Source organism: Phocoena sinus, chromosome 1 (genome assembly GCF_008692025.1).
Source record: "Phocoena sinus isolate mPhoSin1 chromosome 1, mPhoSin1.pri, whole genome shotgun sequence".
NCBI lineage: Eukaryota > Metazoa > Chordata > Mammalia > Artiodactyla > Phocoenidae > Phocoena > Phocoena sinus.
In genome coordinates, this window is record NC_045763.1 from 28,452,278 (window position 1) to 28,479,698 (window position 27,421).

A 27,421-nucleotide genomic window follows, 5' to 3' on the forward strand; every position below is an offset into this window, starting at 1 on the left:
AGCTAAATAGTTTCAAACTATTATAAAGAATCATGGGAGCACATATTTTCCTTCTTCCTTAGTTTATGTTTCAGGGTAAATGTAGGATTCTATCAATACATATTCAGATTGAAAGGGAGACATTGTCCACCTATTCAAAAATGACTTTTCTTTTTCCTTTTTAAATCTGGATAGCTTAATTTTCTCCGTAGCTGTTGTGAAAAAAGTCATAAGAGAAGTTATTTTAGGACGATAGCTTTTCACAGTTGAGTCTGATTTTTATTTGAAATATTTTTCTCAGCGATGCCTGAGAATCTATACTCTGTCTATATTTGGTGATAAATATTGTCCATTTTGTTTATTAGGTTTTTGTAACTATTTGAACAAATGTCTTTTCCATTAAAATATGCATGTTAATTAAGCAGTGAAATGATACATTCTGTGAATCTTTAGTAATACATTTCTATTGTCTGAGTTCAGTATAATTCTGAATTTGGAATTAATTCAGTTGCTTCATTTCATAGAATTATGAATTTGTAAAATCCAGCTTATTTCAGTTGTTTCTTTTGTTTTTAAAATTAATTAATTTTTGGCTGTGTTGGGTCTTCGTTGCTGCGTGTGGACTTTCTCTAGTTGCGGCGATTTGAGGCTACTCTTCGTTGCGGTGCGCGGGCTTCTCATTGCAAGGGCTTCTCTTGTTGCGGAACGCAGGCTCTAGGCACGCAGGCTTCAGTAGTTGTGGCATGCGGGCTTAGTAGTTGTGGGTGGTGGGCTCTAGAGCACAGGCTCAGTAGTTGTGGTGCATGGGCTTAGTTGCTCCATGGCATGTGGGTTCTTCCCGGACCAGGGCTCGAACCTGTGTCCCCTGCATTGGCAGGCGGGTTCTTAACCACTGCGCCCCAGGAAAGTCCACTTAAGTTGCTTCTAATTGTAACTTTGATGACAGCACATGAGATACTAATTACAAACACTAAGTATACTTATAGTAAGTTGATAGTTTTGTTTTGTTGGAGAAATCGAGCCTATTTAAGTTTTAGTTCATGTCAAAGTAATTTTAGTGGAAATAATTATTATATTTTACTTTACATAAATTTTAGAATGAATAAAAATGTGAAAGGAGTGCGGATTTGATTCCATTTTAAGGGAAGACTTGTCAATATCTTAAGTCATTTAATTGGGAAAAAAGCACCTAAGGAGAGAGAGTGAGGTCTACTTTTTTAGTGTCTTCATCAAGTTTTCAGTCTCCGTTATACAATTTGAGTTTTTTAGTTTATGCCTAGCTTGAAGGGAATTGTGAGCATCAAGTTTGAGAGTCTGGAGAGAACTTTTAGGATATTGTAGACCAACTTCATTCATTTATATGGGTTGAAGAATTTGAGCCACGGAAGAGTTAAGTTTCTAGCTTAAGGTCTGTTAGTGAATTAGAAGCAGAGTAGCATCTAGAAAGAAACTCTGCTGATGTTAACAGTATTTCTTGAGACCTATTACATATTTAACAGTAAATATTTTCTACATCTAACTACATACTTACATTTTGTTTCCTCTGTACAGTCAGTCTTCACTTTGCAGGCCTTCTGATACGCTCGAATTTCTGTTGGTATAGTTTAGTTAAAAAACACCGGTCACCTAACGACACAATTCAGCTGTCATTTACTGTGGGTATGTTAACTGTGAATAATTATGTAGTGTATAAACTTTGATGCTCGCTCTTCAGTTCACAAATCACTACATATATCAATAGATGGATGCCCATCATAATTGGTGACCAATCACATTGCTTCTCTCAAAGTCTGTTGGAGGTTGGCCACTGTGCGTCTGTTATTCATTTTTTGTACAGATAGCAAAGTTTACAGATGTGTTACCTCTTTGTTTTCCAATGATAATTCATGTGACATTTTACAAAACTGGACAATCAAAGGAGAGAGTTGACCAGCAGAGATGGAAGTTCATCAAAGAAATGAAAGGTGCTAATACTAGATCTGAAAAATTGGATGTTATAGAATATTTGAAAATAGTGGCAGGTAGTGGAGATAGGACAAGTACTTTTCCTGTATGAAGGTTTGCATGAACTGTATTGAAAACATGAGATTGAATATAAAAATAAGGTAAAATTGCTTCAACATCATGTAGTTTAAATTGTAATAGAAACAGATCTCAATCAGTTTGACTAGCATTCATGCCAAGCTGCATTGAAAGAAAACTAATTACAAAGAGACTGAAGAAATTTTCATTACCAGTAAAGGCTGGTTTCATTTCAGAATCAGCATGGATTAAAGCTGCTAGAGCAGATAGGGATACTGCTGTGAATTTTACTCCCAGATTCCAAAGATTAGTTGAGCAAATAATTGATCATCAACTATTTAATGTGGGATAGGTCTGTTTTGGAAGGCAGTCTCATCAGTAATTTATGTGATGGAAGACATAGGATCATGAAGTGGTCATAAGGTGGAGAATATAGATATAAAGTCTGAGGAACTTAGTAAAGGCAAAATTTATGAACATAAATGAAGAAAAGTGATGTGTGACAGAAAGGATGAAAATGTCTCAGAGGAAGTGACTGGCAAAAATATCACGTTAAAGGAACTCTTGGAAGTATATGACAAGATTGAAAGGGGCAAAGGATAAAAATGTTGCATGTCCAACCAAACTTGGAAAGAGTTATGACATTTTGCCAAGGCTTGGAAGAGATACTTACTCTGTATCATAAGTTATATGAGGAAAAGAAGGAGGTAAGCACTGTCTTACTTTCTTGGTAAGGTTTTTACAAAGAAACAAAATACTGATTCTCAATGTTTCTTATGTTTTGAATTATAAAATAGTAAATATTACACAGTATTCTTCATTTCTCTATACATTTTAACTGACAGTAAAAGAGTCTTAAACAGAACAATGTAATTTTTTCCCTTTAATTATTCAGATTGCTTTGCTTGATTTCAGATTGCAAAGTCATTTTTGTGGTCCTGTACTACAGTGCAAAGTGAGCACTTACTGTATAAAAAGTATGTTTTTCCCATAAGAAATTTGTTATATTTTCCAAGTTGATAAAATGATTATAAAGATTATCAATATGAATAAATTTGAAGCTTTAAGTAAAGGATGTTTGAATTGGAGTAGCAGTAGGGAAAAAAGACTAGCATTACAGTTGTGGGGTTGAGGGAAGAGGATTGGACCATTTAATTTGGATGGTCTGTTGCAAGCATAAAAACTATTTGATGCTCCTGCTTAATTTTTGTGATTCTTGCAAATTTTAAAGTAAAACTGAGGATGTTTAAGTTTTTAATATAAATGAGTTTTAAATACTTATTAACTAGTAAAAGTAACTCTTTTGTTCAGCAAACATTTATTGATCTTCTGTATGTTAGGCATTATTGTTGTAGGTGCTAGGCTTACAGCAGTATGGAACAGACACAAATCTCTCTAGACTAGAATATACTTTAACTTTCTTCCTGCTTTGAACTGGTAAGAGCAGATACTACAACACTTGATCTTAGCCGAAAGGCCGAGAAGTGATTCCCTGCTTTGAAAAATGTGGAATCTCTAATTTTTTATGAGTCTTGATTTCATTTAGGTTCTGTTGAAAGAAACTAACTAGATTATTTTTACTTTTTGTATAACTTTAAAGGCTTTTGTGTAGACAGTGTTTATTGTTCCTTTTTAAGATAGTCTCCAAAATGGGGTTACAACTCCAGGTTTATATAACCCCTGTTGATGGGATATTTCATGATACAGCTTCAGAGATGTGGATGGGTACTTGATTTCTTATAGAATCCCCAACTTGGGAGTAAAGTTTTTATAGTTGCTGTCATAGACGCATCTGTAGGTGTAGAGCTGGGAAAGAGTTGTGAATTCTACCTTGTTCAGGAGGTTGGATGTTTGTGGATTATGTGAGATTATGGCATCGTTAAAGAGTTGTAACTTTAGTTGAGGCATTAGCTATTGATTTTAAGACTGGAGAAGCTTAAACACTGCATAGTGGTCTAGAGAGATGACACTACGTGATGGATTGGGTGAGCTGTAGGTCATTAGCTAGAGCATTTGCTTTGGGGATGGGGATGTAATGGGTATATGAAGGCAGGAAAAGATGAAGCAGTAGAGGAAGTAGGGCCAGACTGTGGAGGGTCAGAAGTTTGGGCTTTTTTCTGGGGAGCCTTTTTCACAGCTCTATGTGTGTGTACTTTTAAACTCTCAGTACCTCCATTTCTTCACCTACAAAATAGAGGTGTTAACTGTACTTACTTGATGAGATTTTGAGGAGGTTAAATTGAATTAAGTCATGTAAAGTGCTTGGAAAAGACCAGGCACAGGGTAAGGTTCTTGCTAAGTATTGATCACTAATCATTATGGTTTGTGAACCATTGCATCAGGTAATCTAAAAAATTCTGTAATCAGGCAGTTGATAGAAATGATAATCACAAATGGTTAATAATTATATGGAAGGATGCTTCAAAATTTCAAAAATGAAAATGAAAGCAATTAAATGTAAATAAAACAGCAAAATGCAAATTTAAATGAGATAACATCTTTTTCCTACCAAATTGAGGATGGTGAATAAAACTTCATGCCAAATGGTGGAAAAGTTCTATAATATTATATTTGGAAAAAATATCTGATCACAGAACTCTTTTTTCTTAGGGCCTCTTGAAGGTTTTGCATAACAAATACTGAGAAATGCAAAGTTATGATATTCACTTTATATGAAAGATACTGAGAGATTATACAACACAATGTGCTATGGCCTATAGGTATCCCACGATAAAAAAGATTTATCTAGAAAGTGATACTGACACATACATAAGTTAACTGTGCCACAAGTGACTGTAAATGAAATATGAATCAAGTGCTACAGAGAAGAAGTCAAGAATTCTAAATGGGTTATCAGAAAAGGCCTTATTGAAGAGCTGTATTTTAAAGAAGCATTGGAGAGAATTCCCTGGTGGTCCAGTGGTTAGAACTCCACACTTCCACTGCTAGTGGCTCCGATTAAATCCCTGGTTGGGTAACTAGGTCCTGCAAGCTGCGCGGCACGGCAGAAAAAAAAAACAACAAAAAAACCCAGCAGTAGCATTGGAATTTTATCAGATAGAAGTCATTCCCAGTAGAAAGAAAACAATATGAGAGTGGTATGATGAGAACTTTGGGTAGGAGTAAGAAATAACCTTACTCCAATAGAGTAATTTTCAGAGCACAAATCTTCCTTCTTGCCATCTCCTTCTTTTTTTTTCTTGGGGTACAGTCCGGTGTCTAAACATGACTAATACTTAGGGTGACCAAACTGAGACTTTTTTCTTTCCTTTTTTTTTTTTTGGCTGCTCCCTGTGGCATGCCGGATCCTTGTTCCCCGACCAGGAATCAAAACCTGCGCCCCCTGCATTGGAAGTGGGGAGTCTTAACCACTGGACTGCCAAGGAAGTCCCAAACTGAGACACTTTTGAGAGTGAAAGGGATGAGACATTAACAATTACATGGGGATGATAGGCCTAAGCTGAGATGCTTTTGGCTAACTGGAATATGTGGTCACCCTGACTGTGAAGAATGTCCAGTGTTTGGCCCATGATTTGTCATCAGCTTTATTTTACAGTGCTGACCTGCTTTACTCCCAGAATTCTTATCCACCTAGTCTTTCTCAATTTTGAATTCTCTATTTTATCTCCTGCTAAGAACCTTTACATTTGCTGTTCTTTTCTTGAACCTTTTCTCCCATCTTTTCACCTGTTTTAATTCTTAGTCATCCTTCAGATCTTAAATTACAGAACAGTGTGTCTCTTTGTCTCTCCTGACCTCCTGTATAGGTTAGCTCATCATAGAGAGTAGTGGTTTATCCAAAACCCTAAGATGTGTTGGAAATATAAATGATAGTCTCACTACTGATCAGTTGAAGAGAATGGAGGAAAAGTTTTGAGAGTTCTTGTTTGACTTCCAGGTGTTGGGGCTACTACTAAAATGAAAAAAGGTGAAAAGAGTAGGTTTTAGAGAAGAAGATGTTGAAGCACATTTGATAGTTTTCGGTATCTGCTTAATCATTGAAAAATCCACCTTCAACTCCCTCAACTATTTTATAGCTATTGGTCTATTGTTTAGTTTTCATTGAATAAATTTATCATATAAACTCTCAAATTGTTACAGATATTAAAACCAGTTTGAGAAAAGTGTTTATGGTATTAGGCATTCTAGCAATTATGTCCAGGGAATTTGTGAAGTTGTATGGAGGATCAAAGAGAAAAGTAACTTTTTTTTTTTTTTTTGCATTACGCGGGCCTCTCACTGTTGTGGCCTCTCCCGTTGTGGAGCACAGGCTCCGGACGCGCAGGCTCAGTGGCCATGGCTCACGGGCCTAGCCGCTCCGCAGCATGTGGGATCTTCCCGGACCGGGGCACGAACCCATGTCCCCTGCATCGGCAGGCGGACTCTCAACCACTGCGCCACCAGGGAAGCCCAAATTAACTTTTTTTAAATAAAAATTATTGGTTTAGGATCCAATAAGTTTCTTTTTTTAAAAAAATTATTTTATTCTTGGCTGCATCGGGTCTTAGTTGTGGCATGTGGGATCTTCATTGTGGTGCGTGGGCTTCTGTCTAGGTGTGGTGTGTGAGTTTTCTCTGTCTAGTTGTGGCACGTGGGCTCTGTAGTTTGCAGCATGCGGGCTTTCTAGTTGAGGCATGTGGGCTTAGTTGCCCCATGGCATATGGGATCTTAGTTCCCCAACCAGGGATTGAACCTCCGTCCCCTGCATTGGAAAGTGAACTCTTTACCACTGGACCACCATGGAAGTCCCAATAAATTTCTAACTGTGATTTTTTGTTTGTTTGTTTTGGCCACACCACGTGGCACGTGGGATTAGTTCCCTGACCAGAGATCGAACCCAGGCCCCCTGCAGTGGAAGCGCAGAGTCTTAACCACTGGACAGCCAGGGGATTCCCTCTAACTGTGATTTTTTAAATGTTTAATTTTTTTTCTGCAGGTGGCTGTGGGTGGTGTTTATCAATTCACAGTATATTGGGATTTTTAATTCCTCCAGGGTTAGGGAACTTCAGTGTTCTGTTTTTTAAGTAAAAATATAGTTTATCCCCAATGCTTAATTTTTGAAATACAGAGGGCTGAAACATTTGCCCAGTGCTTTCCTTTTATTTTAAGCAGTGGACACATTTTTACAAGTGAAATGTTTTAATGAACCCTAATTTTTAAAACAAGGGAAGATATCTTTTATTAGTGTAATCATATTGCTCACATCTACTGTATATTTACAGTTTGCTAAGTACCATGCTAAATGCTTTTCATTTGATCATCCTAACAATCCTGGGCAGTGTGAGTATCACTATATATATATTTTGTGGATAAGGAAATTTGAAAGTAAAAACCTTAAAGTTATTTATTTTATAAGTTTAAATATGAACAGTTATATGTTTTGAATGGGTAGAACCTATGAGACTATTTTGATAACTAAAAATGAACCAGTAATTTTTTGTCCTAAATTAATATCTATATTCATTTATGTTTTTACTTTTAATTTTAGGTTTTGTAGTACTGAGAAAATCCTTGCCCATACAAAATATTTATTATGGATTTAAAAAAATATTTATTTGGTTGCACCAAGTCTTAGTTGTGGCAAATGGGCTCCTCAGTTGTGGCTCCAGGGCTCCTTAGTTGCGGCATGTGGGGTCCTCAGTTGTGGCATGTGAACTCAGTTGCGGCATGCATGTGGGATCCAGTTCCCTGCATTGGGAGCTCGGAGTCTCATCCACTGCGCCACCAGGGAAGTCCTGAAGTCAGCTTTGCTTTTAAGTCCAATTAAATCTTTCATGAAACTTGAGCGATGAGTAGTACATTAATTTCAAAGCTAAATTACTATTTGTATCTAATTTCTTATTTATAAATATACAGGCTGGACAAGAAGCACCCATACATATTTAGCGAAATCACTATATTGTAACAAAGCTAAGTCTTATTATTTGTTGACACCCCATTGGTTAGATTATAGGCCAAGCAGGTGTTCTGGAGTCCTGATGGAGTCCATAATTGAGAGTGATGTTAGTGTGACCTGCTTGGGCAATGTTAAGTGAGTAGTCACCAGCCGGTGTGAATTAAAACAAATAAAAACTCAAAAAAACACACAACCCAATCAAAAAATGGGCAGAAGATCTCAATAGACATTTCTCCAAAGAAGACATATACATGGCCAACAGGCACATGAAAAGATGCTCAACGACACTAATTATTAGAGAAATGTGAATCAAAGCTACAATGAGGTATCACCTAACACCAGTCAGAATGGCCGTCCTCAAAAAGTCTACAAATAATAAATTCTGGAGAGGGTGTGGAATAAAGGGAACCCTGCTACACTGTTGGTGGGAATGTAAATTGGTACAGCCACTATGGAGAACAGTATGGAGGTTCCTTAAAAACCTAAAAATAGAGCTATCATATGATCCAGCAGTCCCACTCCTGGGCATGTATCTGGAAAAAACCCATAATTTGAAAAGATACATGCACCCCAATGTTCACTGCAGTACTATCTACAATAGCCAAGACATGGAAGCAACCTAAATGACCATCAACAGATGAATGGATAAAGAAGATGTACATGCATACAGTGGAATATAACTCAGCCATTTTAAAAAAGAATGAAATAATGCCATTTGCAGCAACATGGATGGACCTAGAGATTATCTTACTAAGTGAAGTAAGTCAAAGATAAATATCATATGATATCACTTATATGTGGAAACAAAAAGAATGAAACAAATGAACTTATTTGCAAAACAGAAAGAGACTCACAGACTTCAAAAACAAATTTAAGGTTATCAAAGGGGAAAGGTGGGTGGGAGGGATAAATTAGGAGGTTGGGATTAACATACATACTACTATATATAAAATAATCAACAAGGACCTATTATATAGCACAGGGAACTCTACTCAATACTCTGTAGTAACCTGTATGGGAGAAGAATTTGAAAAAGAATAGATATGTGTATATGTATAACTGAGTCACTTTGCTGTACATCTGAAACTAACACAACACTGTAAATCAACTATACTCCAATATAAAATAAAAAGGATTTTTAAAGAAGAAAAAACCAAAAACAACAACAAAATCAAAATGAGTCAAAGACAGACTCTCCCCTAATTGATGCTCTGCCTTATCAAGAAGTTCAAATACATAAAGAGGTTAGCACTAAAATGAGGTAACCTCATCACACAGGAAATTGTACTTGAGGGACTTCATTGTATTAAACATTATTTATTTAACACATTTGAATGTATATTTTAAAAATACTGGTATATGCCCACATAACATCTCCCTGTTAATCTTGTTTCAGTAGTGCCTTTTGGTTTTTAATACCTAAACTTCATAGAAGTATTTTTCTCAATGTGTTTTTAAAACAGCTTAATAGAGATGTAATTCATATGTCATGCAGTTCACCCATTTAAAGTGCATAATTCAGTAGCTGTATTTTCACAGTTGTGCAGCCACATCAACGTTAGAACATTTTCATCACCAGAAAAAAGAAAGGCAGTATTGTACAAAAAGTGCATTATCTTCAAACACTTGGATCCCCTTCTTTCTTTTTTTTTCTTACATATTTTACTTTATTTTTAAAAATTTTATTGGAGTATAATTGCTTTACAATGTTGTGTTTCTACTGTACAGCAAAATGAATCAGCTGTACATATACATATATCCCCTCTTTTTTGGATTTCCTTCCCATTTAGGTCACCACAGAGGACTGAGTAGAATTCCCTGAGCTTTATAGTAGGTTATTATTAGTTATCTATTTTATATGTAGTATCAATAGTGTATATATGTCAATCCCAATCTTCCAATTCATCCTACCACCCTCGGATCCCTTTCAGTGCAGACAAGCGCTTTCATTCTCTGGCTTGCAGTCACATCTCCCATTTCCCTTTTATTCTAGAACATAGCTCATTGAGTGGAATGATAGGTAGAATAACCTTTACAATTTCTTTTCTTTGCTTTCCTTTTCAGTGTTCATATCATTGAATTCAGTTATATTAACTGTGTTTAATGAATCACCTGCACTATACTTTTTTTTCTCTTTTTGTTTGCTTTTGGAAACTCTGAAATTTCACCAGGATGTCTCTTTTTTTTTGCTTTCTCTTTGTTATTTGGTGGACCCATTCAATCTCAAATATTCATTTATTTAGTTCAGGGAAATTTTCTTCTATTATTTCACCTGTCTATTGTTCTCTTCTTTGGATTTGCCTTTGAGATTTCTGTTACACCTAATCGTTTAATTTTCCATGTTTTCATAAAAGTATCTTCCAACTCTTTGACTTTTTGTTTTTTGGAAACTGAGAACTCTGTCATTAGCTTGGCCAGTAAGATTTTTATTTTTGCTGCCATTTTCTTGTTTCCAAATATTTACTCATGTCTCCTTTTCATGGCCCATCTAAATATTTTCTGATGTTTAGTTTTTTGTATCAGTAGCCTCTCAGATATCTCAGATACCACTTAAAATATTTTTTAGAAGTTTGTTTTCTGTAAATTGTTTCCTTCTGGAGTGGTTATTCTGTTAATTTACCTTGAGCCTTCTCTTTCCCATAGTTAATTTCTTTCAGAAACCTGGGATCCTCGGTTGTCTGTTCACATTTATGAGTGTTAGCTAGCTGTCGTGTTGTGTTTCATCTGTAGTTACGTAGGTAGTTCTTTTTCCCTGAAGTTTTTCCCTTGAATGGGGAGATTTCACTCTAGCTTAGTAGGCAAGGTTTATCACAAAGCTGACTTGTTTCTGTTTTTGCCTCATTGATGAGTAGTAGGTAGAGAAGCAGGAGATTGGAATGCTCAAACTTGCCAAAGTGAGGAGACCTTTGAAGACTAGGAGTGAAACATACTAGTAGTGTCTTTATTAACTTCTGGGTGGAGTTGCCGCTGCTTTACTTTTTCCCCCCCATGTCTGTTTTAAAGGCCTGAAATTATGTCAGTCTTGGCTCTGCTTCTGTCTTGGGCCCTAACATACTCAAAAAGGAACCATTCCTGTAATATGGCTTACTTTCATTTAAAGAGAAGCAGAGGGACTTCCCTGGTGGTCCAGTGGTTAAGAATCTATCTTGCAATGCAGGGGACGCTGGTTTGATCCCTGGTCAGGAAACTAAGATCCCACATTCCACAGGGCAACTAAGCCCGTGCACCGCAATGAAGAGCCCGAGTGCCACAACGAAAGATCCCGCGTGCTGCAACTAAGACCTGACGCAGCCAAAAAATAAATAAATATTAAAGAGCAGCAGACTTCTGGCTTTAGCCTAAGAGCAAAACCTATTGATGCTGGTTGTTCTGTTTAGTTATTATTTTTTTAATTAATTACTTTTGGTTGCGTTGGGTCTTCATTGCTGCACACGGGCTTTCTTTAGTTGCCTCAAGCAGGGGCTACTCTTCATTGGGTGCGTGGGCTTCTCATTGCAGTGGCTTCTCTTGTTGCAGAGCACGGGCTCTAGAGTGTAGGCTCAGTAGTTGTGGCGCATGGGCTCAGTAGTTGTGGCTTGCAGGCTCTAGTGCACAGGCTCAGTAGTTGTGGCACACGGGCTTAGTTGCTCCGCAGCATGTGGCATCTTCACGGACCAGGGCTTGAACCCGTGTCCCCTGCATTGGCGGGCAGATTCTTAACCAATGCGCCACCAGGGAAGCCCTGTTCTGTTCAGTTTTGATTAGAAGTTTTACATAGTTCTTAATAATAAGTGTTGTTAGTAAGTTCTCAGTAAGTGTTGGCTGTGTTTTTTATTATTATTATTACAAAGGTATATGATCTTCTGTATTTTGTGATAGGAAAGTGATTTTTGAAAAATAAGTAGCTTTTTTGAATCACTTTTTTGTACACCTGAAACCTTGTAAACCAACTATACTTCAGTTTTTTTTTTTTTGCGGTACGCGGGCCTCTCACTGTCGTGGTCTCTCCCGTTGCAGAGCACAGGCTCTGAACACGCAGGCTCAGCGGCCATGGCTCACGGGCCCAACCGCTCCGTGGCATGTGGGATCTTCCCGGACCAGGGCACGAACCCGTGTCCCCTGCATCGGCAGGTGGACTCTCAACCACTGCGCCACCAGGGAAGCCCTATACTTCAGTTTTTTAAAAAAAACTTAAAAAAATAAAATAAGTAGCTTTTTTATAGTGAGGGCATGTATTTATGTCTTCATTTTTGGGTTGCAGGCTTTGGCCTGAGAACCTGTTTTATTCATTCTGAATTTTACTTTACTCTGTTTGGTGGTGTTTTTGTTTATGTTGTTGTGAATTCATATACTTTGGGTTGAAGATTACAGCTCTAAGGAGAATAAGGAGGGACACTAAAGGGTATGAATGAAGGATATGATAATAATGTTACTTTTTCTTTTTTTGCTTTTTCAGTTTGAGCAGAAAACTGGTGCAGTTTTTGATGAAATTGTAGAGAACTGTAAGTACCGTTCTAGAAAGAAACCAATCATGTCTTTAGATAATAAATGTGTCTAGAGAAAACATTAATCTATAACAGTGATTAGTTAGGGCTAATTAATGTGATGGTCCAATTTGATTTAAGTTTAGATCTTATCACACTTTGTTAAGTATTTTAATAAAGTTAATCTGAATTGTAAGAATCTTACTCTTTTCTTTAAATATTTTATTCTCATAGTTATTAATGTTGAAATATAGCCGTGCTTTGTGTGTATGTGTATCATATTGAACTTATCACTCAGTAAAGGTTTCTACTTTGTTTACAGGGTCTCTTAATTTTCTCTTATATTTTTTCCATTGTTATATGGTTTTCTTAAAAGAAACTTTGTTTCTTAGATTATAAAAGTAATACATTCTATTTTATAATACAAAAATGAATAAAGCAGAAAATAAAAACCTTTACCATTCTCCAAGGAGAATCAGTTTTAAACATGTAATATATATCTTTCCAGACTTTTTTCTATGAATGTAAATGTATATCTCTATGTGATGGGTGGGGATTTATGTATCCTATGAATGTTGTTCTTGCTTTTTTCATACAACTGCCTAGATATATTCTGTGCCAGTGGATATGGACCTATTGCATCCTTTCTAGTGGGTACTCAGTATTTTATTGTATGGCTGTACTATAAGTTAATCAGATTCCTCTTTTACATGTGTGTATATTATTTTCAACTTTTTACTATTATAAACAATATTAAGTATGCATTTCTATACACATCTTTGTCTACTTGCTGAAGTGTTTTTGTAGGATAAATTCTAAGGATAGACTTTTTCTTCCAGTTTTATTGACATATAATTGACATACTGTTTTGACTTACATACATCGTGAAATGATTACCTCAATAAGTTTAGTGAATCTAACAATAGAATTGATGAATCATCAAAGGATGTTCATGCAGTTGTTTATGAAGGATAAATTTTATCATCTAGAATTCCTGAGTCAAGGAGAATGTTCATTTCTTTTGTTTTTTGTTTACTTTCACCAGAAGGATCTGTGAGTACTTTCTTTCTCTTTGGAATTAGTTTGTTTATATTTTTTGAGTGATAACAGTTTTCAGACTACATGTTGAGAAGTAACTAGCTCTCCTGATCCTCATTGGGTTTAGTTATTGAATATCCTTTATGTTGCATGTAAGCAAGAAAAATAGACTCTTGCTCACTTATCCAGAAAAACACTTTAGAAGTATATTGGGGGATTTCACAGAATTTAGGGAGGAGGTTAAGAGCAAATTTCCCCCAGGGAACTCAGCAAAATGTGATTGTGGGCCTGCTCTCTCTAGTACTGCCAGAAAACAGTTATGCCCCAATGACTTTTAGTCTTTATTTTTATCCATTTTAGATTTTAAGTTCCTAGGAAGAAGATTATGATTGGGCCAGCTTGCATCTGATGTTTATCTTTGAACCAGTCATCTGTGGTCAGGGGTAACAGGATCAAAAAGTAAAACATGGGGCTGTTAGAAGGTATCCCTCAGCCATTATGTCTCACTTTTAGCAAATAATTTTTGATTTCCTGCTTCTGGATATGCCTTTGCTCAAGCCTGTATTCTAGTAATAGAAATTAATCAAATAGCTTTCTAATGATGGTTTTAATCTGATGCTTTATTTGTTAAAGATGTTGCAGTAACAACAATCTTAAAGTGGTAGGAGAAATCTTAAGGCAGTAACCAAGCTGCTATACAATGGGTCTGTACACACAACATTTGGGGTTTATGTTTCTGGTGCCTGGTGCTTTTTTTGCTTCATCCCTGCAAACATTTTTAGGCTGGAGGTTTACAAGCAGGAGATTTTATACCAAATGTTAAGTGCAAATGGTGTGGTAAAGATTACCATTATCTCCCCCTTTCTGGTAGTTTATAATTAAGGGGCTGTTGAAGGCAGGGAAGTGACTAGCTTGGAAGAGGAGACTGGCCTCCCTCTGTGAAGGGAACTCAGGAACACAGACACCTATTCAGGAGAGATAAGGGCAGACTGCTACATAGATGGTATTCAGGAAGTGCTTGATTCCAAAGATGGTCATTTGAGGCCTACCATTTTGTCTTGATGTTGATGTCCAGAAAAAAGGAAATTCACTGTTTCTCAGGCAAGTGCATCAAAATGTTTTGTGTAATACCAGACTTACCATATGTTCATTGCCCAAGACCACCAGGACGTGTGGCTTCACATATTTGGTCTTATAGATCAAGTTCAGCCCTTCTAGGGCACAATCCTTCTGAAACTTTCAGCAGACTATAGTGTCTGCTAATTGTTGGGACGCATAAACTGATAGAATGTAACTCCATCAGTGAGGACTTTGGGAAATTTGGTTTAAACATGAAAAAGCTGAATTGATTTTCCAAATATGTAGTGTTTTCAGTGAAAGGGATTTAAAAGAAAAAAGCCTTCAATATTTTATGCAAATCAAAAGAGAGAGTAGGGCTGTCCGACTTCTAGTTCATCATTTGGAGGATTTGTGCTGTGGATTATTCAAGATAACATGGTGATAGTGGAAGTGACTGATATACGGTGCATTACCCTAATTCATGTTCCCTTAACCATTGCCAGTTTATGTGAAGTTTGAAAGAAGTTCAGATAGAATAGAGAGGGACTTCCCTGGTGGTCCAGTGATTAAGACTTTGTGCTCCCAATGCAGGGGTCCGGGTTCCATCCCTGGTCAGGGAACTAGATCCCGCATGCCGAAACTAAGAGTTCACATGCACAGCTCAAGATCCCACATGCCGCAACTAAAAAAGATCCTGCACGTGGCCACGAAGATTTCGCATGCTGCAACTAAGACCTGGTGAAGCCAAATAAATAAATAAATATATAAAAAAATAGAATAGAGAGATTAAAAATTTTTTTATTGAAGTATAGTTGATTTACAATGTTGTGTTAATTTCTGAATTGCCCCCTAGTTCACTGGAATCACAGGTTTTGAATTATAATTGTTATTTGGTAGAAATAAAGGAATAATCGGTGTAAGAGATTTCTGTGCATTAATTTTGTATCCTGCTACTTTATGAAATTCATCGATTAGCTCTAGTAGTCTTGGTAGCATTTTTAAGATTCTCTTTGTATAGTATCATGTCACCTGATGTGATTTTAAATGGGATTTTTTTTTTTAAACTTTCTTTTTGAGATTTCATTGTTAGCGTAAAGAAGTGCAACAGATATCTTTACATTAAGCTTGTATCCTTTTACCTTGCTGAATGCATTCATTAGTTCTAATAGTTTTTGTGTGGAGTCTTTAGGGTTTTCTATATAGAGTATTGTGTCATCTGTGTACAATGACAATTTTACCTCTTGCCTTCCAATTTCGATACATTTTCTTTTTCTTGTCTGATTTCTGTGGCTAGGACTTCCAATATTATGTTTGAACAGAAGCGGTGAGATTGGGCATCCTTGTGTTGTTCCAGAATTTAGCAGGAAGGCTTTCAGGTTTTCACCACTGAGTGCTGTATTGACTGTGGGTTTGTCGTAAATGGCTTTTATTATGTTGAGATATGTTCCCTCTATACCCATTTTGGTGAGAGTTTTTATCATGAATGGATGTTGAATTTTATCAAATGCTCTGCATCTGTTGGTTTTTGTCTTTTGTTGATGTGATGTATCACATTGATTGCTTTGCATATGTTGAACTATCCCTGTGAACCTGGAATAAATCCAAGTGGATCATGTTGTATAATCCTTCTTATGTGTTGTTGGATTCTGTTTGCTAATATTTTGTTGAGGATTTTTGCACCTGTTTTCATGAACGATATTGGCCTGTAATTTTCTCTTGTATTTTCTTTGTCTGGTTTTGGTATTAGGGTGTAGGTGGCTTCATAGAATGAATGCGGGAGTCATTGACCCTCCTCTTCAATCATGACCCTCCTCTTCAATCCTTTGGAAGAGTTGTAGAAGTATAGGTATGAGTTCTTCTATGTATGTTTGGTAGAATTACCCAGTGAAGCCTTATGGTCCTGGATTTTGTTTGCAGGGAGGGTTTTGTTTGTTTGTTTGTTTTTTATTACAAATTCTGTTTTACTTCTAGTGATTGGTCTGTTCAAATTATCTGTTTCTTCTTGATTCAGTTTTGGCAGGCTGTATGTTTCTAGGAACTTGTCTATTCTAGGTTGTATATTTTATTGGCATATAACTGTTCATAGTAATTCCTTAGGACTTTTTGAGTTTCTGCTGTATTGGTTGTTATGTCTCCTCTTTCATTTCTTATTTTGTTTTTTTGGCTTTTCTCTCTTTTCTTCCTAGTGATCCTGGCCAGTGATTTGTCAATTTTGTTTATCCTTTCAGAAAATCAGCTCTTGGTTTTATTGATTTTTTAAAAAATCTCTATTTCCTCTCTGATTTTTATTATTTCCTTCCTTCTTCTGACATTAAGTTTTGTTTGTTCTTCTTTTTCTAATTATTGTAGGTGGTAGGTTAGGTTGCTTATTTGAGATTTTTCTTCTTTTTTGAGGAAGGCCCGTATCTCTGTGAACTTCCCTCTTAGATCTGCTTTTGTTGCATCCCATACATTTTATATGGTTTTGTTTTCACTGTCATTTATCTCGAGGTATTTTTTAATTTCCTCTTTGATTTCATTGTTGACCCATTAGTGTTTTAGTAGCATGTTGTTTAGTCTCCATGTAATCGTTTTTTTTTTTTTTTTTTTTTTTTTTTTTTTTGTGGTATGCGGGACTCTCACCATTGTGGCCTCTCCCGTTGTGGAGCGTAGACTCAGCGGCCGTGGCACACGGGCCCAGCTGCTCCGCAGCACGTGGGATCTTCCCAGACTGGGGCACGAACCCATGTCCCCTGCATCGGCAGGTGGACTCTCAACCACTGTGCCACCAGGGAAGCCCTGTAATCGTTTTTTTTCTTGTTTTTCTCTCTGTGGTTGATTTCTAGTTTCATGCCTTTGTGGTCAGAGAAGATGCTTGAAATAATTTCTGTCCTTTTAAATTTGTTGAGGCTTGTTTTGGGCCACAGACTGTGGTCTATCCTTGAGAGTGTTTCACGCGCTCTGGAAAAGAATGTGTGTTCTGGTTGTTTTGGCTATAGTGTCCTATAGATATCAATTCAGTCTAACTGTTCTATTGTGTCATTTAGAGTCTGTGTTGCCTTATTAGTTTTCTGTCTGGAAAATCTGTCCGTTGATGTGAGTGGGGTTGTAAAATCTATTATTGTGTTCCCGTCAGTTTCTCCTCTTATGTCTGTTCGTATTTTATGTGTTTGGGTGCTCCTATATTAGGTGCATTTATCTTGATGAGTGTAATATCCTCTTTTTGTATTGATCCTTTTATCATTATATAGTGTCCTTCTTTGCCTTTTTTTATACCCTTTGTTTTAAAGTCTGTTTTATCTGATACGAGTGTTGCTGTCCCCACTTTCTTGTCATTTCCATTTGTGTGAAATATCTTTTTCCATCCCCTCACTTTCAATCCATTCATGTCTTTTGCCCTAAAGTGGCTCTCTTGTAGGCAGCATATTTTACGTTCTTGTTTTATTATCCAATCAGTCACTCTATGCTTTTGATCAGAGCTTTTAGTCCAGTGACATTTATAGTAATTATTGATAAGTATGTATTTATTGCCATTTTTCCTTGCTTTTCTTATAGTTTTTAACCACATTTTCATTGTTGATCAATATATTGTTTAGTTTTGTTTATTTATGAATTCTGTATTTTTTAATCATACTGTATATGTTACCACTTTGTTTTATCATTGTATATTCTTTCTCTTAAAATTAAATAATTTTATTTTTGGCTGCATTGGGTCTTCATTGCTGTGCGTGGTTTTTCTGTAGTTGTGGTGCGTGGGGGCTGCTCTTCGTTATGGTGCATGGGCTTCTCATTACAGTGGCTTCTCTTGTTGCACAGCATGGGCTCTAGGCATCTAGGCTTCAGTAGTTGTGGCACACGGGCTCAGTAGTTGTGGCGCACGGGCTTAGCTGCTCTGAGCCATGTGGGATCTTCCCGGACCAGGGCTCGAACCCATGTCCTCTGCATTGGCAGGCGGATTCTTAACCACTGCGCCACCAGGGAAGTCCCTTATTGTATATTCTTGAGATTTGTCTGTACTGATCATTTAGCTCTCATTCATTCATCACTGATGTATAGTAATTCATTATATAAACATTATAATTTTTTTTTTTAAAGAAGATGTTGGGGGTAGGAGTTTATTAATTTATTTATTTATTTTTGCTGTGTTGGGTCTTCGTTTCTGTATGAGGGCTTTCTCTAGTTGTGGCAAGCGGGGGCCACTCTTCATTGCGGTGCGTGGGCCTCTCACTATCGCAGCCTCTCTTGTTGCGGAGCACAGGCTCCAGACGCACAGGCTCAGTAGTTGTGGCTCACGGACCTAGTTGCTCCGCGGCATGTGGGATCCTCCCAGACCAGGGCTCGAACCCATGTCCCCTGCATTAGCAGGCAGATTCTCAACCACTGTGCCACCAGGGAAGCCCATAATTTTCATTTATTCATTTTAAATTGTGGTAAAAAAACCCACATAATGAAAAAATTTACCACCTTAATCATTTTTAAGTGTATAGTTCCATAATATTAAGTACATTCACGTTTTTATGCAACAAATCTGTAGAACTATTTTATCTTGCAAAACTGAAATTTCTGTATCCATTGAACAAAATTTCCCTCCCCTCTTAAGGTTTATACATGTTGTAACATGTATTGGGATGTCCTTCCCTTTTTTTTCTTTATTGCGGTACGCGGGCCTCTCACTGTTGTAGCCTCTCCTGCTGCGGAGCACAGGCTCCGGACACGCAGGCTCAGCGGCTATGGCTTACGGGCCCAGCTGCTCTGCGGCATGTGGGATCTTCCCGGACCGGGGCACGAACCTGTGTCCCCTGCATCGGCAGGCGGACTCTCAACCACTGCGCCACCAGGGAAGCCCTCCTTCCTTTTTAAGGCTGAATAATATTCCGCTGTATGGGTAGTACCACATTTTGTTTATCCATTCACCTGTTGGTGGGCATTTGGATTGCTTCTGGCTCTTGGTTTTTGTGAATGATGCTGCACTGAACATGGCGAGCAGATATCTCTTCATGATTCTGCTTTCATTTGTCTTGGATATATACCCAGAAATGGGATTGCTTGTTCATATGGTAATTCTGTTTTCATTTTTTTTGAGGACTTGCCATACTGTTTTCAGGAGCGGTGGCACCGTTTTACATTCGCACTAACACAGGGATTCCAGTTTCTCCACATCTTTGTCAACACTTGTCACTTTCTGTGTTTTTGATCGTAACCATCCTAATGGGTGTGAGGTGATATCTCATTGTAGTTTTGATTAGCATTTCTCTAATGATTAGTAATGTTGAGCATCTTTTGATATGCTTGTTGGCCATTTGTCTTCTTGGAGAAATGTCTTTTTCCAAGTCCTTTCGTCAGTTTTGAGTTGGGTTATTTGTTTTTTTTTCTTATTGTTGATTTGTAAGAGTTCTTTATATATTCTGGATATTACCCCCGTCAGATGTATGATTTGCAAATACTTGCTTCCATTCCATGTGTTACCTTTCCACTCTGTTGGTGGTTTCTTTTGACATCCAGAAGTTTTAAAAATTTGATGTAGGTAGTCCCATTTGTTTATTTTTGCTTTTGTTGCCTGTGTTTTTGGTGTCATATCCAAGAAATCATTGCCTAATCCAGTGTCATGAAGGTTTTCCCCTATGTTTTCTTTTAGGAGTTTTATACTTTTAGGCCTTATGTTTAAAATATATCAAAATTTCAAAATCTATTTTAGTGTATATATATTGGGTTGGCCAAAAAGTTCCTTGGTTTTTTTTTTTCCAGTATGCGGGCCTCTCACTGTTATGGCCTCTCCCATTGCGGAGCACAGGCTCCAGATGCGCAGGCTCAATGGCCATGGCTCACGGGCCCAGCCAATCTGCGGCATGTGGGATCTTCCTGGACCGGGGCACGAACCCGTGTCCCCTGCATTAGCAGGCGGACTCTCAACCACTGCGCCACCAGGGAAGCCCGTTCCTTTGGTTTTTAAGTAAAAATAAAAGGCACATTTTTCATTTTCACCAAGAACTTTATTGAGCAACGTATTCACCCTTTTGTTCCACTTCTACCATTTTTCAGGCAACTGCATAATTCTATCTTCCCAAGACTTTTTATCTTTTTGAGCAAAGAACTGTTTCAGGTGCCTTTTAACAGTCTTCCAGGGGATTGAAATTTTTTCCATTAAGAGAATTTTTAAAAGACTGAAATAAATGGAAATTTGAAGGTGCAGTGTCTGCTGAATACGGCAGATGAATCAGAACTTCCCGGCCAAGCTTTAACAGTTTTTGCCTGGTCATCAAAGAAACATGCAGTCTTATAAGTATCCTGATGGAAGATTATGCATTTTCTTTTGACTAATTCTGGATGCTTTTAGCCGAATGCTGCTTTCAGTTGGTCTAATTGGGAACAGTACTTGTTGGAATTAATGGTTTGGTTTTCCAGAAGGAGCTCATAATAGAGGACTCCCTTCCAGTCCCACCATATACACAACATCACCTTCTTTGGATGAAGACCGGCATTTGGTGTGGTTGGTGGCGGTTCATTTCGCTTGCCCCACAGTCTCTTCCATTCCACCTTATTGTACAGTATCCATTTTTCATCACCTGTCACAATTTGTTTTAAAAACGAATGTTTTCCTTACGTTTAAGTAGAGAATCGCATGCGGAAATACAGTCAAGAAGGTTTTTTTTGCTTAATATACTTGGAACCCAAACATCAAAGCGATTAACATAACCAAGCTGGTGTAAATGATTTTCAACACTTGATTTGTATATTTTGAGTATGTTGGCTATCTCCCATGTGGTACAGCATTGACTGTTCTCACTTAATGTCTCGATTTGATCACTGTCAACTTCAACTGGTCTACTTGACTGTGGAGCATTGCCCAGCAACAAATCTTCAGCACGAAACTTTGCAAACCACTTTTGACATGTTCAGTCAGTCACAGCACCTTCTCCATATACTGCACAAACCTTTTTTGTGTGTTTCAGTTGTATTTTTACCTTTCTTGAAATAATAAAGCATAATATGCCGAAAATGTTGCTTTCTTGCTTCCATATTCAATATTAAAATGGCTACACAAAAGTTTACCAATTTTGATGTTTTTTTTTAAGTACTCGCTGATAAGACAGCTGTCACAATACAACCTAACAAAATTGTTTTGAATGAAGTTTAAAGATAGTTAAATCCTACTAGAGCCATCCTACAGAAAATGACAAACCTTTTGGCCAATCCAATACTTCTTGATGTTTCTAGTTTTTCCATTACAAATCTTTCCTCTATGAACATCCTTGCATGTTTTCTGATTCATACAAGAAAGTACCATGTATGGAGTTCAATGTGAAATCTGTTTCTTGTGGTGAGTCTGTCAAAAACAAGTTTAGAATATATTTCTTTAGGACAGGAATTGTCAAACTTTTTCTCTAAAAGACCAGATAGTAAATATTTTAGGCTTTATAGGTATGCTTTCTCTGTTGCAGCATTCAGCTCTGACTTTTTAGCATGAAAGCAGTCATAGACAGTATAAGAAGGGATTAGTGTGTTTGTTTCCAATTGAACTTTATTGGCACTGAATATTGAATTTAGTGTAATTTTCAGGTGTCAAGAAATATCTTTTAATTTTTTTTTTTAACCACTTAAAAAGGTGAAAACCATTCTTAGCTCATGGGTTATACAAATACAACACAGGTGGCTTCTGGATTTAGCATGCAGACACAATTTACATACCCCTGCTCTAGGGTGTATATGGAAAGTGATTACTCAGGCATTGGATGTGTATATTCTCAACTTACCAGAAATGCAAAACTCATTTTTTTCAGTAGTTTCATCCATTTATAATTATACCATTGTTTAGAGTTTTGATCACTATGCATCTGGCCAACACTTGATATTATCAGACTTTTAAACTTTGTAATTATAGCAGGTATAACATGGAATTCATTTTTTAAAATTTACATTTTCCTGATTAGTAATTTAGTTGAACATTTTTTCATGTGTTTTGGCCATTTCTGATTCCTCTTTTGCAAAATCTGTTGCCCACTTGCAAAATCTGTTGACCACTTGCTATTGGGTTGTTGGTCTTTTCTTTTTTTTTACATCTTTATTGGAGTATAATTGCTTTACAATGGTGTGTTAGTTTCTGCTTTATAACAAAGTGAATCAGTTATACATATGTTCCCATATCTCTTCCCTCTTGCATCTCCCTCCCTCCCACCCTCCCTATCCCACCCCTTCAGGCGGTCACAAAGCACCGAGCTGATCTCCCTGTGCTACGCGGCTGCTTCCCACTAGCTATCTACCTTACGTTTGGTAGTGTATATATGTCCATGCCTCTCTCGCTTTGTCACAGCTTATCCTTCCCCCTCCCCATATCCTCAAGTCCATTCTCTAGTAGGTCTGTGTCTTTATTCCTGTCTTACCCCTAGGTTCTTAATGACATTTTTTTTTCTTAAATTCCATATATATGTGTTAGCATACGGTATTAGTCTTTCTCTTTCTGACTTACTTCACTCTGTATGACGGACTCTAGGTCCATCCACCTCACTACAGATAACTCAATTTCGTTTCTTTTTATGGCTGAATAATATTCCATTGTATATATGTGCCACATCTTCTTTATCCATTCATCTGATGATGGACACTTAGGTTGTTTCCATCTCCGGGCTATTGTAAATAGAGCTGCAATGAACATTTTGGTACATGACTTTTTTGAATTTTGGTTTTCTCAGGGTATATGCCCAGTAGTGGGATTGCTGGGTCATATGTAATTCTATTTGTAGTTTTTAAAGGAACCTCCATACTATTCTCCTTAGTGGCTGTACCAATTGACATTCGCACCAGCAGTGCAAGAGTGTTCCCTTTTCTCCACACCCTCTACAGCATTTATTGTTTCTAGATTTTTTGATGATGGCCATTCTGACTGGTGTGAGATATCTCATTGTAGTTTTGATTAATCATTAGAGAAATGCAAATCAAAACTACAATGAGGTCTTTTCTTAACTGCATTATTGTTCTCTAAATATCCTGAAGAATAAACTTGTCAGTTATAGATATTGAAAATAAATTTTCCTAACTCATGATTTATCTTTATAATACTTTGCATAAGCAGAAATTAATTTTAATTTATTTGAATGATAATAAATGTATCAGTCTTTTCCTTTATGGTTTGATTTTCTTTTTTTTTTTTTAAATTTTATTTTGGTAAACCTTTTCTAGGTTGAGGTCAGAAAGATCTTACATATTATTTCCTAAAATGTTCATTGGTTTTACTTTATCATAGAATCAACTGTTTTATGGTTTGGCTTAGGGAACTAATTTTATTTCTTTCCATAATACTAACAAATTGTCTCACCACCATTTATGAAATACTATTTCCTTTACATAGTTACCTGAAAAGCTACTCTGTAGTGTATACCTATGGGCTTTTTCTCCACATTCTCCAATGGATGTTTTGTTTATTTCTGTGCCATGTTCTTTTAATTAATTTACTTTATAATAAGTCTTGATAACCTGATGGTTGACATTCTTGAAAATTTTTCTTCAGGAATGTTTCACCTGTTCTTCCTACTGTTCATTTTAGAAATATCTTGCCAAGTCACTAACAAAACAAAATCAAATAAGCGCAATATGTTGATGGGATTGTCTTTGAGTCTATAGATCAACTGAGAGAGAATTGGCATGTTTATGATAGTGAGTCGTTCTATCTATGAACTTCGTGTGTCTTTTCATTTATTTAAATCTTTAATGCTTTTCAATAAAATTTTATAATCTATAATGGATTATCTTGGAAGATTTTATATTATATTTTAGCATTTAAGTCTTAGTTTGATATTTATTTTTGGATTTAGGGTAATATTGGGGTCCACTTTCTTCAGATGAGTAGCTGATTGTGCTGACATGTTAAAAATTTATCTTTTCCTCTTAATAGTTAATATTTTTATCGGTGAACTGAATTGGCACTATGAGGTATATTTAGGTTCTATATATAAGGGAATCTTTTTCTATATTTCTGTTAAAGTCTATATTTATATATTTACATGTTAATGTTCACAGTAAATATTAAATTACATACTATGGTCATTGATTTTATTATTATATATTATTATAAGAAATATTTTTTGGCTTTGAGGTATAGACATTTATCTGCTATGTCAAGCCAATGTCTTAGTTTTAATTTCTGTTATTTTAAAGCTTTTCTTTAGACTGTTCATCCACTGAATTTTAATGTGATTGTATTGAAGATCCAAAAATAGTCTGTTGGAATTCTAATTGAAAATGCATACCTTTATATGTTACTTTTTAGGGAGAATCAGTAGTTTACTATATTTTTCTATTCAGGAGCAGACTATATCATACAGATTTTGGTTTATGCCATTTACTTAAATTTTATAGTTACTTACAAGTAATATGTATTGTGCTTTTCTCGTATCATTTGAACTCTGCAAATGGAGTTTTTTTTCATTTCTACGTTCTTATTACAAGAACAGTCTATTATTTTACTTAATTTCCTTACTAAATCTAATAGTCTTTTAAAATTTGAGTCTAGTTTTCCAGTCATAAAACTGTATCAACTGAAAATATTTTATTTCTTTATCCCAGTGACTACTCAAATTACGTATTTAATGTTTTTGCCAAACCTCGTAGGATTTTATTGTAAGTGATAGTCAAGGTAGTTGTCACTTTTGACTAATTTTTGAGTCCAGTTAAGTAGTTCTCATATTTTATCATTTAGGGATAATTATTGTAGGTTACTGTCACATTTGCTAAGGCTTTATTACGTTTTAAAAAATTATTATTCCCATTTTACATTGAGGAATGGGTGAAGAATATTAGTATTTAAAAATTACTGGGATCAATTTGCTAATATTTCATTAAGGATTTTTCTAACAGACTTTGTGTATGATTGGAGTTACAGCTTTATGAAATGTTTTATAGGATTCACCAATAAAACCATCTTGGCTTGGAGATTTCTTGGTGTGAGTTTGTAAATTATGAATTCAAATTTTCAAACAGATAACAGGATTATTTATATTTAATCTTGTGTCAGATTTGGTAAATTGTGTTCTTCAAGTAATTTGTTCATTTCATTTAAGTGGTCTTTGTCTTTTGAATTATAGGTTTTTTCTTAAATGGGAACAATAGTGGCAACTCATTGTGGTTTTAATTTGCATTTCCCTGCTGACTAATGATTTTGAATATCTTTTCAGTGTGTGTATTGGCCATTCTTTTTTTTTTAATATAAATTTATTTATTTTGGGCTGTGTTGGGCCTTCGTTGCTGTGTGCGGGCTTTCTCTAGTTGTGGTGAGCAGGGACTACTGTTTGTTGCAGTGCGCGGTCTTCTCATTGTCGTGACTTCTCTTGTTGCAGAACATGGGCTCTAGGCAGGCAGGCTTCAGTAGTTGTGGCTTGTGGGCTCTAGAGCTCAGGCTCAGTAGTTGTGGTACACAGGCTTAGTTGCTACGCGGCAGGTGGGATCTTCCCGGGCTGGGGCTTGAACCTGTGTCCCCTCCATTAGCAGGCAGATTCTTAATGACTGCGCCACCAGGGAAGCCCATATTGGCCATTCTTAAAATGTTCTTTTGTAAAGTGTCTGTTCAGATCTTTGCCCCTTTTAAAAATTTGTAGGTTTTTCTTTTCTATTATTAAGTTGTAAGGGTTTTTTACATATTCTGGATACAAATCTTCTGTTTTATAGATCATTAGAAATAGATGTAGATATCTCTATCTCCATCCATCTGTATCTGTGTAACTCTTTCCATATCTATCCATCCACCCACCCATTCATTCATCCATCCATCTTTGTATTCTGTGGCTGACCTTTTCATTATCTCAGTGATGTCCTTTGAAAAGCACAAGTTTTAATTTTGATGAAGTTCCATTTTTTAATTATTATATTTTTGTGGGCTGTATTCATTGTATTCTGACTAGAAGACCTATTGCAAGATCAAGAATATGTTCATGTGTTTATTCCTAGAAACTTAATAGTTTTAACCTTACCTTTTAGTTTTTATTTTATTTCTTTTTTGTTATTTTTAAGTTTATTTTCTTTCTTTCTTTCTTTCTTTTTTGGCTGTGTCAGGTCTTAGTTGCAGCACGCGGGGTCTTCATTGAGGCGTGCGAGATCTTTTGTTGCAGCGGGGGCTCTTTGTTTTGGTGCGCAGGTTTTCTCTCTCTAGTTGTGCTCAGGCTCCAGGGTGCATGGGCTCTGTAGTTTGCAGTACGTGGGCTCTCTCATTGAGGTGCAGGAGCTAAGTAGTTGCGGCACATGGGCTTAGTTGCCCTGTGGCGTGTGGGATCTTAGTTCCCTCACCAAGGATCAAATCCGCATCCCCTGCATTGGAAAGCGGATTCTTTACCACTGGACCACCAGGGAAGTCCCTAGCCTTAGCTTTTATGACTAGGTTTATTATCCATTTCAAGTTAGTTTTTGTGTATAGTGTTATTTAAGAGTCAAAATAAATAATTTTTGCATATGGATATCTAGTTGTATCAGCAACATTTATTGAAAAGATTGTTCTTTCTGATTGATTTATCTTGGTATTTTTGTTGAAAATCAGTTCATCTGTATATTTGAATTTATTTCGAGACTCAGTGTGTTCCTTTCCTTAAGTCAGTACCTCACTGTCTTAATTACTTTAGTTTTATATTAAATGAGATATTCTAAGTAATTTTTTTTCAAAGTTGTTTTTGCTGTTCCAGATCTTTTGCATTTTCATGGAATTTCTTAGAAGCACCTTGTCATTTTCTATAAAAAATCTTCCTGGGTTTCTGATTGGTATTGTGTTGGATCTATAAATGAGTTTGGGGAGAATGTCTATCTAAATACTAGTGTTTTCCAATTCATATATATGATGTGTCTTTCAATTTATTTAGCTCTTCTTTCCTTTAAGCAATGTTTTGTAGTTTTCAAGTACAGGTCTTATACATATTTTGTTATGCCTGTATATTTAAAACTTCTTGTGCTATTGTAAATGAAATTTTAAAAAACTAAATTTGCTGAAGTATAATTTACAGATAAAAATATA

General features: G+C 36.3%; 1 protein-coding gene across 6 annotated transcripts in view; it reads left to right on the forward strand.

The window, feature by feature from the left end:
* The window catches only part of ZMYM4 (zinc finger MYM-type containing 4), a 176,207-nt gene that overhangs the window by 61,892 nt on the left and 86,894 nt on the right, over positions 1–27,421 (forward strand). For 5 of the 6 annotated variants that reach the window (XR_004351910.1, XM_032646658.1, XM_032646674.1 and 2 more), the window contains one exon: positions 12,333–12,378. The exons of the other annotated variant lie outside the window; for it this stretch is intronic. Coding sequence is in view for 2 of the 5 variants with exons in the window: in XM_032646658.1 (XP_032502549.1) it covers positions 12,333–12,378 (46 nt within the window). In the remaining 3 variants the exon portion in view is untranslated. Of the gene's footprint in view, positions 1–12,332; positions 12,379–27,421 lie in introns of those variants that run through there. 6 annotated transcript variants of the gene reach the window in all.